We start from the raw sequence: 14,615 nt of genomic DNA on the forward strand, positions 1-14,615 counted from the left end.
TATTGTATAAATACATTGTACTCATACCCACTTTTACCCACCTCTTTACAGTACTGAGTGATTAGGAAAAAACAAAAACAAACAGGTGTACAATGTTATTCCATGCCTACACCAATCCCACCAGACATATATGTACAATGTATATGTCTCAAGCAAATCAGCCTGTGGTTCTTACTCCAATTTACATTCATGGTACAGTTTAGTCCAGGACTGTCCGGATATAATTGTGCACCTTTAAGAGAGAGGTAGAGACTGAATTCAGGCTTCTTTTAAAACCAACTGATTTGTAATTGTATTAAATGGTATCAGAAAAGTAGATTACAGAGGAAACCTTGATATGATGAGATTAGCATTCAGTGAATGTTATCTGGACCAAGTTGCCTGTGGTTGAGGAATGAGGTATATTAAAAGTGCTTTAAATTGTGGTAGAGCTATTAAAGGAAATTAGATTCACAGTTTATTCATATCTGAACAGATGCAATAGCCATGTCATCTCTTATTTTCCTTCTAGATTTCGAGATTTTTGTGTGTAGCATGTGAGTCCAGATTGTTTGATGAATAAATTATTGAATAAAACCTAAGTAACTAAATCATGCAATCAGAGAGTTTTGCTGCTTATTTCATGTGACTTCTGTGAAAACAATGGATCATAATGGGACATGAAAGGCACAGCATGATACAACTCACACATCCCTAAATTTATCAATAGAAACCAACCTCAAGTAAGTGTAATCCGTGTTCGTCAAATGGTTAACATAATACGATTCATTAAGGAGCATGACACTTAATGCTGCAGATACCACAAGCTTTCCCTCTTGAAACACCCATCTAGCATGGTGTAATTTATCTCTGAAAGATAAATTAATGATTGCTTCTCTTCCGCTTTCAGACCACTCATATTTCCTTCTCATAAGATAAGGAGAGGGATGACCTTACTTTGTTTTTTGTTTTGTTTTGTTTTGTTTTCAATTGTGGCAGTGGAAGCTATTGTCTTAAAAAGGGATTGAATAACGTGACAGGGATGATACCGTTGTGGTCATCGGAGTAGATAGAGGTCTCAAGGTCATAACGTCTTCCGGAATTGAGATAGTTTACTGTGAAGCTATCTACAACAGCTGGCTTATGCAGTGTTTTCATTTTTTATCTCAAGCTCAAGAGTTGGGTAAGCATCTGAATATAGTTTAAAGACTATCAGAACTATGAAGTTTGATAAGAGTGCCACATTCAATGCTACATGGGCATGTAGGCTAAAGTGAAACATTATGTCACAAAATTGACTTTAAAAAAAATAGTATAGAGTAAAGCAATGTAAATAGTGGAAATTTTCATTAAAGTGAAACATGAAGGTGTGATAATAGTACATGTTTTGTTTTGACAATTCACATGTGTGCAAATAGTGCATGTCACAATGACGCAAATTAGAAAGGTTAGAAAAGGTAACGACATTTTGTCACAAACCTCCCATTGACCTGCATACAAAGCTTTACTAAACTGAATTCAACAGGAAGATATGATATCTCTTTGCATTAAATTATTCCATTGAATTTATGATGATTGAAGAGGAGGGATTACAGTTTGCAAATCATCAATAGAAAAGAAAAAGAAAGACGACACTTATCAATGAGCAAACGGATGGGCGGCACTAGGCTATGGTTTTCCCTCATTAATTTCCATATGATTGTGAGCGATACTGGTTGATGTGGTGTAGTATAAACACTCTGTGATATTAGTGAGCTGTATATCTGCGACGCGAACGCTATTAGACGACGCAGTCTCCCGGGTTGGACAATGAAAACAGCTGTCTAGCGCATGTGCAGAACATCATTTTTTGGCCTAACTAGCGTCGTCTTAGCGTTCCCGTCGGAGACTGGAAGTTCGCTATTAGTAAATTAGTAGTGTGTGAGCTGTGTGGTGGCGAAGGCATGCTGTGGAGCCGGGCTGCCGTGGTGTTGATGCTGGTTGGGGCCGTACGGATGGATGATGGAACCAGCGGACATGATTCCCACATGGTGATGCTCGAAACCCTGTTTTCAACAGATGAAAAGTGAACAAGTGTGTAATGAATATAATCAAAGCCCTTTAAATATCAACACCAGGACATGCACACTGAATCATAATTAATAGCGCAGATACACTCATTCGTATAAGCTTATTTCTTCTAGAGTTTTCTGTCATTATAGGACTTACGTGGGCATCATTATAAGCATTTTATAGATGGGTAAGAGCTCCCGAACGTATTTATAAAAACGAAAATCAATCTTTCGGAGCTCGTGAAGGAACGTCAACTTCTAGTCCGGGAGCCAGCGGGGGTCAGCCTAGCTGAAAAGGTTACCAATTTTTATGTATGTAGCAATTTAGTACATATGCCCCTAAGTATGGAAATGCACGTCTGGCTGGTCATCGGTGGTGGGTGTGGCCAGGAGGGCCAAAAAAAGGACCCCTCAAAATTAGGCTAGCCTAGCTGGAAAAGTAACCCCATGAAAACAATCGGAACTTGTTCGTTACACTTACAGGATAAATGAATGACCATTGCCAGACGTTTTAAGTGGTGGGGGGTAGCCGCCAGACGCTCTTAAAGGCCCAACTCCAGCTAGGCTAGTTATAGCTGAAAAAGTAACCTCATGAAAACCGCTTGAACTTGTTCGTTACACTTACAGGATAAATGAATGCCCATTGCCAGACGTTTTAAGTGGTGGAGGGTAGCCGCCAGACGCCCTTAAAGACCCAATAATTTTTCCAGCTAGGCTAGCCTAGCTGAAAAAGTAACTTCATGAAACCCACTGGAACTTGTTCGTTACACTTAAGGGCTTTTTACACTTGTGTTTCTTAACCCCGGACTTTCTCTGACCCAGGACTATCGTTAGTCCAGTACCCATTTTTTCAGCTTCTTACACTCGCCAATTAGTCCCGTACTATCTCTTGTCCGGGGCTAAGGAGAAAACTGACCTTTTTACACTCGTATTTCTTAGCCCCGGACTTTCCAAACCACATGAATATTCATAATTACGCTGTGTACTGTACACGTACACGCACGCACCGGCAGCACTTGATTACCTCGTTTCTGATTGGTTAGTGAGGGTCGGACTTCGTCTCCGTCGCTTAGCCCAGGATTATTTTTTCGTTCTGTTTACACTCACTTGCTTGGCACCGCAATTGCGGTGCTAACCCCTGCTATTTTGCAGGGCCAGATAGTACCGTACTATCGGTGGGGCTAGCCCACTTTGGCAAAAACGAGTGTAAACAGAAAGTGGGCTAAGGATAGTCCCGTACCAACGGTGGGGCTAAGGCCCCCCCCCCCCCCCCCTTAGCCCCACCGTTGGTCCGGGGCTAAGCAAAATTTTACAAGTGTAAAAAGTCCTATACAGGATAAATGAATGACCATTGCCAGACGTTTTAAGTGGTGGGGGGTAGCCGCCAGACGCCCTTAAAGACCCAACCTTTTCCAGCTAGGCTAGCCTAGCTGAAAATATAACCTAATGAAACCCACTGGAACTTGTTATTTACACGTACAGGATATATGCATGTCCGTTGCCAGACGTTTTAAGAAGTGGGGGGGGGTAGCCCCCAGATGCCCTCAAAGACCCAATTTTACCAGCTAGACTATAGCCCTGGCTGGAAAAGTAACCTCCTGAAACCCACTGGAACTTGTTCTATGTTTGTATCTCACCTGATAAACACTGTCGACATAGTATTCTGGTGTTCTTTCAATAACTTTCCACACTTTTGAGCTATATGACCACCAAATTCACTCCTCAGATCATCTGATTGCTATCAAGTGTTAATATTGGTGAAGTCCGACTACGTCAACAGTCAAAAAGTCAATGAACTAGGCCTTTTCCATTTGAAAATCTCTGTAATCACAAAGTCGATACGTGGACGAGACATCACTTCGCTTTTGCCTTGTTAGACCGTGAATATTTGTAAGCTTCCGTTTCTAATTCATACAGCACCAGCATTATGTCTGAGAATAGCGATAAAGAAGATTAGAGTCTTTGGCAACAAGTGCAAAAATAAATTCTGTGCCTTATTTGCTAAACAAACGTGGTAGGAGGACAACGACCTGTTAGGCAATATGGCGGACCAATAGCTCTATATTATTAGTGTTATAGAATAAATGACAATGATGTAGTTCTGAAGCATACTTTTCATTAGATGCTTTTGCAATGACTCAATGTATACTTTTAATCGAACTAAGTATATATCCATGACTTGCTCATGAATTACGGCAGAACGATTCGGTGAGGAAAGTTTTCTGTCATGTCATTACGGAAGAAGTGAACGTGTCAATATTTTGCTATTTGTTCCATTATTATTTCTGAAGTGGTTAAAGGTATTTTCCTAAAACGTTTTTTTTTTTTCTTTTATATAATACCTACGTTGGCATCCAAATGCCTATTCGTTGAAAAAATGCGGGCCATGTATTTAAAGGTCAAAGATCATAGGTTAATGGAAGTAGGGCATACATTGTACAACATTTCACTAAGTTGTTGTTGTTGGTTTTGTTTTGTTGTTGTTGTTTTTTTTTTGGGGGGGGGGGGCATGATTCAAAGTGTCCTAAAACCTTGTATAATACATGTATTTAGTTTTGTAGTCACGACTCTTGTTATGTATGATGCCAAATTCTTCCCGCTCATACAAAATGTAGCCGTTTCAGGGAAATAATCATGATATATTACTTCATGATTTGGTAATGCTGAAGTGGTTCATAACATTCCATTGATACTATGTATAGAACAGAAAGTGAATTTGACAATGGTATATGATATCCGCAATTTACTCTTTGACAGGTTCTATCATCCGAATAATAATGTATAAATTGAATATACAGTAGTCCCCTATTCAGTAACTACAGGTTAAGTTAGATAAGCTGCATTCATTTTGCACGCGACCATGGCGTCATAGCCAAAGATGATTGAATTCTGTAAATCTCTGTGTGCCTGCACAGGATTGGAAAACGAAACAACTTTCTGTGTATAGAACAACGAAACAGAAACTGGTGCATGCATTATTCTCAGTCACTTTGTTATGCATAATGATGGTTTGCTCATCGCAGTTCCGGAATCTCAGCTCGAGGGACTCGAATTGATCCCAAATCAGTCGGCATGCGTATATCACCCAAAACAATATCTGAACACAATTATAACTGCAGTCCTCCATAGTCTGTATTGGTTGCCGATAAGGGCTGGTATCAAGTTTGATTTTCATATTATTAACAGTACCTTGTATTTTAATGTTTTCATCGAAATGCCCGTGTACGATATGCGTATCTCAGTTAACTCTTTAAACCATAGTTGTAATCTACGTGCCAAGAATCTCATGTTTTCAATAAGCGTGAACTCCAAGACATGTCGAGATAAGGACTTTAAGACAAAAACGGTTTGGCATCGTCATTATAAAACGAATTCCCCTTTTACAAGACACGTTTTAGATTTTAGATAGAAATATGGATTCGTTTGAATGCATACAAACCGCTTCTTAAATCCTCTTACATTTTGTTTTTAAGATATGGTGTATACTTTAGAAGTGTAAGAAGCATGCCCTTGTTTTAGAGGCTTTGAGTATAAGAAGCATATGTTATTCTTATAGATTATGTGAATAAGTACGCATTCAAGAACGTTTTGAATAAAACGTATCCAGACAACTGCATATCATATTTTCACCTCTTCCTTTATGCAGATGTATACTCTTGCCGAGAAGGTTAACTGTTTGATAGATATAGTGCTCACCTTATTGAAAAGGTAATTGGGTAAATTTTTGGTTTCAGTATATTATTCAAACACAACTAAGTTAACTTTTACATTAACATTTTCACAACTCACAAATTCCACACGCACACACATTTCATGATTCACAAGATTCAAGTTACACTAATCCTATTTACTTTGCAGAGTTCAACAACAACATAAGTTATATATCAGTTCGCACTATTCAAGGTTTAGAGTAGTTAAGGAACTAAATCGTACCCGATTACGTGATGCTAAGTTGCACCTTGAGATGATGGGCAATATTGCCCCTATAAAGGAGCAGGCAGTGACACTGACTTGCTCCTTTAAAGGAGCAATTTTGCAGCAGTCATGGAGCAAATAAGCACCACATAGGTGCAACATCATACCAATAAGGCACAAGATTGCACCCTCACGAGAGGGTACATTCTTGCATCCTTCGGGCATAAAGTTGCACCTAAAGGTACGAGGTTGCGCCTTTTTCAAGGGAGCAAAGTTGCTCCCGAGGGTGTAACTTTCACCCTTTCTTGCGGGTACAAAGTAGCACCCAAAGTTCCAAGATTGCACCCTCAAAACAAGGCACAATCTTGGAACTTTGGGTGTTTCTTTGCACCCTCACGAAAGGATGTAAAGTTGCACCAAGATGTAAAGGCTACACGGGGTGCAAAGGTGCGCCGAAAGGTAAAGGGTGCAAGATCGCACCCTCAAGAAAGGTGCAACTTAGCACCACTCAGTGTGGGTGGAAAGATGCACCCTCAAGAAGAGGTGCAATCTAGCACCACTTAGTGTGGGTGGAAAGATGTACCCAAGGGAACATTTTCGCACCCTCAATAAAGGGTTCAACTTTGCACCCTCTCTGCAGTATTATTTTATACACACGTGAATTCCTTGTTCCTGTGAGCTACATTTAATATGAGCGTGACCCAGTATTAGACACGTGTCAAGCCTTTGCAGACACAGATTTATTTTTCTTCATATTGTTTAAAGGTCATTTAAAACAAATTTAGATATTATATTCATTTCTTTTAAGTTAAGAGGAGCAAATGTGGAGATCATGACCTGTGATACATGTTACGGGAAGTCTATATTTTTATGTGTACTCGTTTTTTTTTTTTTCAACTACAAGGAATTACCTATGAGCTAATTGGATAAAGAAGCTGGGCATTCCTTTTTTTTTCATCAGTTAATGTCAGTGCTGGTGTATTATTCTTGAAAAGTCGGCATCTAAATGTCCTCCAAACCAAGTACTTACTGTATAAAATTATATTCCTGTGAGTTACGTTTCTTATGAGCATGACAGATCTGTAGACACGTGTCATAGTGGTTACAAACACTAAGTCTCCTTTGCTTTCATCGTTATCAAGAAGCGATTTTGAACAATTTCAGATGTTCTGGTTTTTTCAATTTCGTTACGAGAAGGCAAGAATGATTTCATGTAAAACATGTTAAGGAAAGTTGATAGTTTGGTTATTTTATCATTACCCATCTTCGTCTTCTCAACAAGAAGATGATACACATGAGCTCATTTGCTAAAGAAGTTGAAGGATGTTTAATTGCTGGTAGCCACGTAGGGGCTTTTGTCATAACATTTTGCATCTTAATCCCTCGAAACTAAGTACACGCAGTATTAGTTTATAGATAACATAATATTTTTGTTGTTGCTGTGAGCTTATTCATATGAATTTTAGACATGTTTCTCATAATATATGTTTCTGTCATATGCTTTACTGACGAACAGCAAATGTTGAGTTTATTGGCAAGAGAGGTGCATCATTACTTTACATTTAAGTTCATTGAAGTGCCGGAGCATAAACTTGTCTTGAAATATTAGCATCCAAAACCCTCCAAACCAAAAACGTGCAATACTAGACTAGGAATTCCTTGTTGTTGTGAGTTATGTTTCTTAAAAACACTGCTTTTTTCTGCTTTTGCAATGTACTATGTTCAAAAACACTCTTGAACAATTTTCAGATTTCGTTTCTTTCTTTAAAGAGAAGAAAACGGTGAGGTCATGTGAAGCATGTTCCAATAAGTTTTATTTCGTTAATAATTTTTCTTAACCCATCTCCTCAACCGTAAGGTGATACGGTACCTAAAAAGTCATAGGCCAAAGGTGTTGAGCTTTACTTCCCCCTTTTTAAGTAAATTTAAGAGCTGGGGCATTATTTTTAAAAAGTTGGCATTTTAAGCTATGTACACCGAGGACGAGTCTTACTGAATGGATTTCTTGTTGCAGTAGAATTGTATTTTTTATGAGCTTGATGGAGTATTAGACAATTGTATAAAGTGTTTGCAAAAACTGTTAATGTATTCCCTTTTGCTAATGTCCAAAGAGTTCATTTGCCAAGTTTTGATTGTCTTTTGTTTTAATCATCAGGGGTTTGTTTTATCATGGTCATAGAGGAAAGAAACTTGATTATAAAAAAAGCCTTCATATAAGAAGAGATACTGTAGGACACAATTTCATTAAAAGTTGTGATTTTCAACATTTCCAAAATGCAATTGATGAATATTTCTCCCCAGGGCACAGAAAGAAAGTAGTTTTTGGTCTTGGTTTTTTTTTTTTTACGTCAGTATGTTATAATACCCGCGGGTTTACGCCCATCCCACCAATTTCCATCCGGATACTGTACCCGGCCCTGTTGTTTTTTTTTTTTCCATTTTTGTTTTACACTGCAAAGAAAATGAGAACACTGATGCTTGAGAAAAATCCCGACATGTTTGATTGGGCAATTCTTTTTTGATGTCTATTATTCTTTCCAAATAAGTTTTTTTGATTATCACTGAGGACAAATACAGATACCCTATTTCTTCTACCAAAACCACAGCACTGTATATTCTCATATTTCTACAGTATTTCGTCTCAACACTTGCCCTATTGATATTTCAAAGCATGTTTCCCTGTGCGCTCAAGAAACTCCCCCATTAAAGGAGACCTCCGGGTGATTCTCAGATTTTTACATTTGTACAACTATGAATTAGTTATACTGAGGACAGAGTTTCAGAATTTGTGATAATTGGGATGAAGAATAAGAATATTTTCAAAAAATAGAACAAATTGCAATGAACAAGGATGATGACATGGGAGAGTCACCATAAGAATGCATGAGTTGGGGCTCAAGGAAGCAGAACAAAAGAATAAGGCAATGCATTGATTATAGACAGGTGAACTCGCAAGCAAGCGGTATTGTTATGGAATTACACTGCTATCATTTCTGAAATATGTGAACCTTATAGCTGGTAAAATTGGGTCTTTGAGAGCGTCTGGGGGCTACGCCCCACCACTTAAAGCGTCTGGCAACGGTCATGCATTTATTCTGTAAGTGTAAGAACAAGTTCCAGTGGGTTTCATGGGGTTACTTTCCTAATTTTCAGCTAGGCTAGCCTAGCTGGTAAGAGTTTGGTCTTTGGGGCGTCTGGCGGCTATTGTCTGGCAACAATCATTCAATTATCCTTTGAGTGTATCACAAGAACAAGTTCCAGTGGGTTTCAGGAGGTTATTTTTCCAGCTATATATAGGCTAGTCTAGCTGGTAAAATTGGGTCTTTGAGGGCGTCTGGCGGCTGCCCCCCCCCCCCCCCCCCCCACCATTTAAAACGTCTGGCAACGGTCATGCATATATCCTGTAAGTGTAAAGAACAAGTTCCAGTGGGTTTCATTAGGTTACTTGTTCAGCTAGGCAAGCCTAGCTGGAAAAAGTTTGGTCTTTAAGGGCGTCTGGCGGCTACCCTCCACCACTTAAAACGTCTGGCAATGGTCATTCATTTATCCTGTAAGTGTAACGAACAAGTTCCAGTGGGTTACATTAGGTTACTTTTTCAGCTAGGCTAGCCTAGCTGGAAAAATTTGGGTCTTTAAGGGCGTCTGGCGGCTACCCTCCACCACTTAAAACGTCTGGCAATGGTCATTCATTTATCCTGTAAGTGTAACGAACAAGTTCCAGTGGGTTTCATGAGGTAACTTTTTCAGCTAGGCTAGCCTAGCTGGAAAAATTTGGGTCTTTAAGGGCGTCTGGCGGCTACCCCCACCACTTAAAACGTCTGGCGATGGTCATTCATTTATCCTGTAAGTGTAACGAACAAGTTCCAGTGGTTTTCATGAGGTTACTTTTTCAGCTAGGCTAGCCTAGCTGGAGTTGGGCCTTTAAGAGCGTCTGGCGGCTACCCCCCACCACTTAAAACGTCTGGCAATGGTCATTCATTTATCCTGTAAGTGTAACGAACAAGTTCCAGTTGTTTTCATGGGGTTACTTTTCCAGCTAGGCTAGCCTAATTTTGGGGGGTCGTTTTTGTGGCCCTCCTGGCCACACCCACCACCGATGACCAGCCAGACGTGCATTTCCATACTCAGGGGCATATGTACTAAATTGCTATACACATAAAAATTGGTAACCTTTTCAGCTAGGCTGACCCCCGCTGGCTCCCGGACTATTCACATCCATCATTCTTTCCAAGACACGGTCTTAGCGAACTTTTTAGATGAAACGCTGTCTTTCCCCTGATGCACTCTGTATATCAGTGATAGCCAATACGGAATATAATTAGCTCACGCATGTGAGGACGCGTTTGGGTCATTACGCGGCACGGAGGCCCTTTTCATAAATTACATGTACTTTTTACATTACTGTATACCCAACCACGTGCACAACATCCGATGAAGAACAAACCTTCCAAGCATTCGATGAAAGTTGCCTTTCACGGTGCGCATGCTCGTATGGCCCATATTGAAAGTCGTGCTGCTGTTGCTGATACACAGCGTAGTGTGTTCGGTTTACATCCGTACTGCTGCCGTCGCTGGTCTGAACTCTGGACCAATAGCTGAATCCCGCTGCGCGTGCTGCGTTCTCATTGGTTGACGACAGAGATGCATGATTGGCTACGCCACGAGGCGATAACGGAAGCACTTCGTGGGGCGCATGAGCACCTCTCCGCGGACCAACCCACAAGTCTTCCAATTCACCTTCAAAGTAGATGAAATAAACGCAATAATGATGGTGCTGCCGCGTCAAATAGGAATGTTCCATTGATGCAAACAAACATTTATGATCCGTTAAAGACTCGAATGAACAGGCTAAAGAGGATAAACATGATTCACTACAGTAATATAGACTTGAAAAAGACTTTAGAACTGACGAATTATAGTATAGTGACGTAATCATTACAGCGGAAAAGAGAAAGGGCGAGAGAGAAGAATATAGTACAGGAATTGACACTTCCTTTTTAAATCTAGATTTTAAAAAAAATGAGAGTTTGAGAGGGGTTTTGTGATAATTAGAAACCACTTATATGAAATATCAAATACCGTACAATATTCTAAGCGGAATTAAAAAGTTTATTTGATGAAAATCGGTTTGTGATGTGGCTGACATCCAAAAACAAAGCAAAACAAAGTGGTCTTAACAGAAGGTGGGTCCCACCTTTCATTAGAGTCAGTTCGTTTTGCTTTGTTTTCATCAATATTTGATTCCTCTGAAAGTTGTGTGCTCTTTATTATTTCATATAAGTGGTCTCTGATTATCTCGCACAAAGTTAAAACCTGAATCCCTATCTCAACCAAAACTATACCATCCTTTTAATGTGATAACTATCGATATTGCCTGCAGAAATCGAAGGAGGAGCAATCTACTTCCGTCATAGAGATATAAACTAGAACAGTTCATGATTGTCTTGACGCCTACCCTCGACAGGCGCCCCCTGGAGATGACGAAGAGACATGTTGACCCTCCATTCAGCAAGGATGAGGTCAGACTTGTAGAGCAGGTACTCCTCAAGAACCAAATGAAGCACATGGAAGGAACCTACGGATCGATCAGAATGTGTCGACGTTTAAAAAAAATCAAAATACCTACACATTTTCACACACAAACATGCATGCACCCGCCCAGCTAGTGCATGCACATATATGCGTGAGTTTTAAGGAACGTCGCTTTACAACATCGCTAACACCAATTCTTCATAATCATTGTCATTTTTCGTTGTTATATACCAAAATTCACTCCCAGCACGGAAATGCGTAACGATTTCTCATATCAACACCGATCATTTACAAAGGATATCATCATTGTCAAAAGACACTCACCGAAGCTGGGGGCGCTATTCAATGTAAGATCACGCATGACCTTTGTGCTCATGATTGACCAGGTCAGCAAGAACTTCCGGGTCAGGTTTGCGGCATTGTCAGACAGGTTGCTACCGGGCTGTGTTATGAAATGTCAAAATGATAAGGACAATGTGATAAGACAATGTTGCTGAATGAGGTGACTGTACGGACAGTGCGTTATTCCGCGAAATTCTTACGCGCAATTAAGATATGAAAATTATCCACACACAATGTGGAAGGTTAATCAATGTGAAATAGAACATTATTACAATATTGAGTCGAATCATCGGGTTGGACTTTTGGTAACATGGTTATTCAGTGGACATCCAAAAAAGTCAATTTAAACATGTGACTATGTCACTTGCTTATGTAGTTCTGCAAGAGATATCGCACCAGATTGTCGTCTCTTATCATGTTGATGTATTTCACTCTTAATTCTGCTCATTATTATCGAGCATTACATATCATTTTTCTCCCAAGACAAAACAGGGACATAATTACATTACTCATTCAAATCCAACAACACTCTTAATTTTTGTACTCTGTTGCATTATGTATTCAAAAAAGAACAGAATGAGGATATAGATAGCAATCGACCTCACCATCACGTGAGGCTGGCCTTTATTCAAAGGTTGTGCAGTAAATTTCATACTAACCTGTCGATATTTTGCACTAAATTCATGGATACGATGTACACCAAACGTTTTATACACATTGTAGGCCTACTTGCAACAGCAAATTCATGTAATTATCATCTATAATGTGCCGTGCCAAGACCAAAATCAGATATTGAAAGTCTAATGAAAGACGCATATCGCCTGTTACGCCACGTCTTACAGGGTGGTTTGATCCCATCAAAATACTGCTCAATACACGAAATAAGAGAGGAATGGATTATGAGTGACCTTTGTGACATAGGTGTCTAGAAGTCTGTCCAGCCAACCAATGAGCTTCTCCAGAGTGACGTCATCATCAAGCACTTTCTCAAAGTCGTCACACACTACAAAGAAAATCATAGTACTGAGATGAGCATGAGTTACAATGCCACTCTTTCGATGGAGCATTTGAAGTTACTGGCATTAATGTTCTTTAAGATTTTAACCGAGATATGAGGATTCCATATTCTATAATTTTTATTACTAGTCTTATCTTTCCCAAGAATCCGTAATGTGAGAGAACAGAAAGGAAAGAGATGGAGGGAAGGAGTATGGGATTAATGCACAATTGTTACACATGTTAAGATTGTTGATTGCATACAATTCATGATAGCGTTGTATCGTTTGGCTGGATCTCGGCTTGTCGTCATGGCGACTGTCTGTCTGCAGATACCGTCGAGGTCGAGGAACGTCCAATCATCGGCCATCTGAAGGATGACATCACTCGCCTGGGTCACAGATCTCGCTGCCTGAGGGAATATTAGAAGTTGGTTCATATACTGCGTGATATGTAAAACAGCAATCGGGTGCTTTTTGCACAATAAATTTTAAACATGCGGGTTAATACGAAACGAAACAGATAAATCTTAACAACAAACAAACTAACAGATAAACTTTACTGAATCAAATTTAAAAGAATGTGTTGCAGCCGCACTAAATAGGTAACAACACAATAGTAGGCTCCGTTAATTCATACATTATTATGGACACGTGAAGGATACAAGTATGTAAATGCATTATGTAAAGATAAAGACATGTGATTATCCATACTGACCTAGCTTGAAGTCTCTTGTAAAGATAAAGACATGTTGTGATTATCCACAGACCTAGCTTGAAGTCTCTTGAAGCTATGTCGATTCGATATCCGCAGAAATTCAGACGTAAACAAAGTATATGGAAGAAATTGTTGCTTGCATAGGATCTCTGGCCCGTCCCCCTCCCCACTCAGGCGGTCGACCATACACATAAGCTTAGATTCCTAGAAATACCCCATTTACGGAGGGAGATGGGTAGGATTTTGACCCCCTATAGCAGGCTTTTGGAAGGGAAGCCATCAAAAATTACCCCTCTATTTTAGGGTTTTGGAAGGGAGGCCAGCAGAATTGCCCCCCATCACATGCTTTTGGATAGGAATTAACAAAATCACCCCCTAAATGAAGGAAGAGTGCTGAGGTAAAGAGTGTCCACAATTTCAGCAGCTGCATAGACAGGAATACATAGGGACGTTCTCATGCTGAATGTACCAGAGAAGATGTCCTGCAGCACTTTTCTTTCATTCGGGGTCCAGGCTGGGATTTTTACAGACCGACATGTCTGAGAGATGTTGGGAAAGATTTGTAAACTACCCCTATTAGAAATATTTCGGGGGGGGGAATGATTTTTTTTTTTACCTATTTTAAGGAATTTTCGGGGATTTTTCCCCGAGCTGAGCCCCGAAAATATACCCCTTTCCCGGAAATCGGGAATGCGATACGGATGACCACCTGAGTTAGGGGGGGGGGGGCGGGGGGATCTCTGGGTGAGTGGTGAACAGACACAAAATTACGCTGACGACTCATTGCTAAAGGGGCATGTTGGAACAAAACCCACCTGAGCCAAATGGTTGAGAGACATTTGTTTTCCCATGAGTGATGAGAACCTCTCCGCTTCTGAAATGTAGAAGAATTATTATCTATTGATTTCACAATTAGTCATAAAGAGACATTCACTAATTGCAAATGGTTTCTTTATTCTTTTAATCTGCGCGGAAACAATGATACCCTTAGCCTTAACAAAATCATATCATGCCTTTAGATAAGCTAAATACAGTAGACAAAATTCCTTCACTTGGTAAAGAGTTTTGTGATTATTTATTGCA

At 39.8% G+C, this 14,615-nt stretch overlaps 1 protein-coding gene across 1 annotated transcript in view; it reads right to left on the reverse strand.

Moving 5' to 3' along the window:
* Positions 1–1,889: 1,889 nt before the first annotated feature.
* The window catches only part of LOC139738354 (transcription factor RFX4-like), a 31,745-nt gene continuing 19,019 nt past the window's right edge, over positions 1,890–14,615 (reverse strand). Inside the window, exons 9-15 of the mRNA XM_071648991.1 lie at positions 14,348–14,406; positions 13,080–13,227; positions 12,728–12,822; positions 11,802–11,919; positions 11,401–11,520; positions 10,390–10,682; positions 1,890–2,024 (exon numbers count right to left, since the gene is read on the reverse strand). Of these exons, the coding sequence (XP_071505092.1) occupies positions 1,890–2,024; positions 10,390–10,682; positions 11,401–11,520; positions 11,802–11,919; positions 12,728–12,822; positions 13,080–13,227; positions 14,348–14,406 (968 nt within the window). The remainder of the gene's footprint in view (positions 2,025–10,389; positions 10,683–11,400; positions 11,521–11,801; positions 11,920–12,727; positions 12,823–13,079; positions 13,228–14,347; positions 14,407–14,615) is intronic.

The sequence above is a fragment of the Diadema antillarum genome, unplaced genomic scaffold, assembly GCF_040938485.1.
Source record: "Diadema antillarum isolate AM-2024a unplaced genomic scaffold, OU_Dant_1.0 seq00000738_RagTag, whole genome shotgun sequence".
In the NCBI taxonomy this organism is placed as follows: Eukaryota; Metazoa; Echinodermata; class Echinoidea; order Diadematoida; family Diadematidae; genus Diadema; species Diadema antillarum.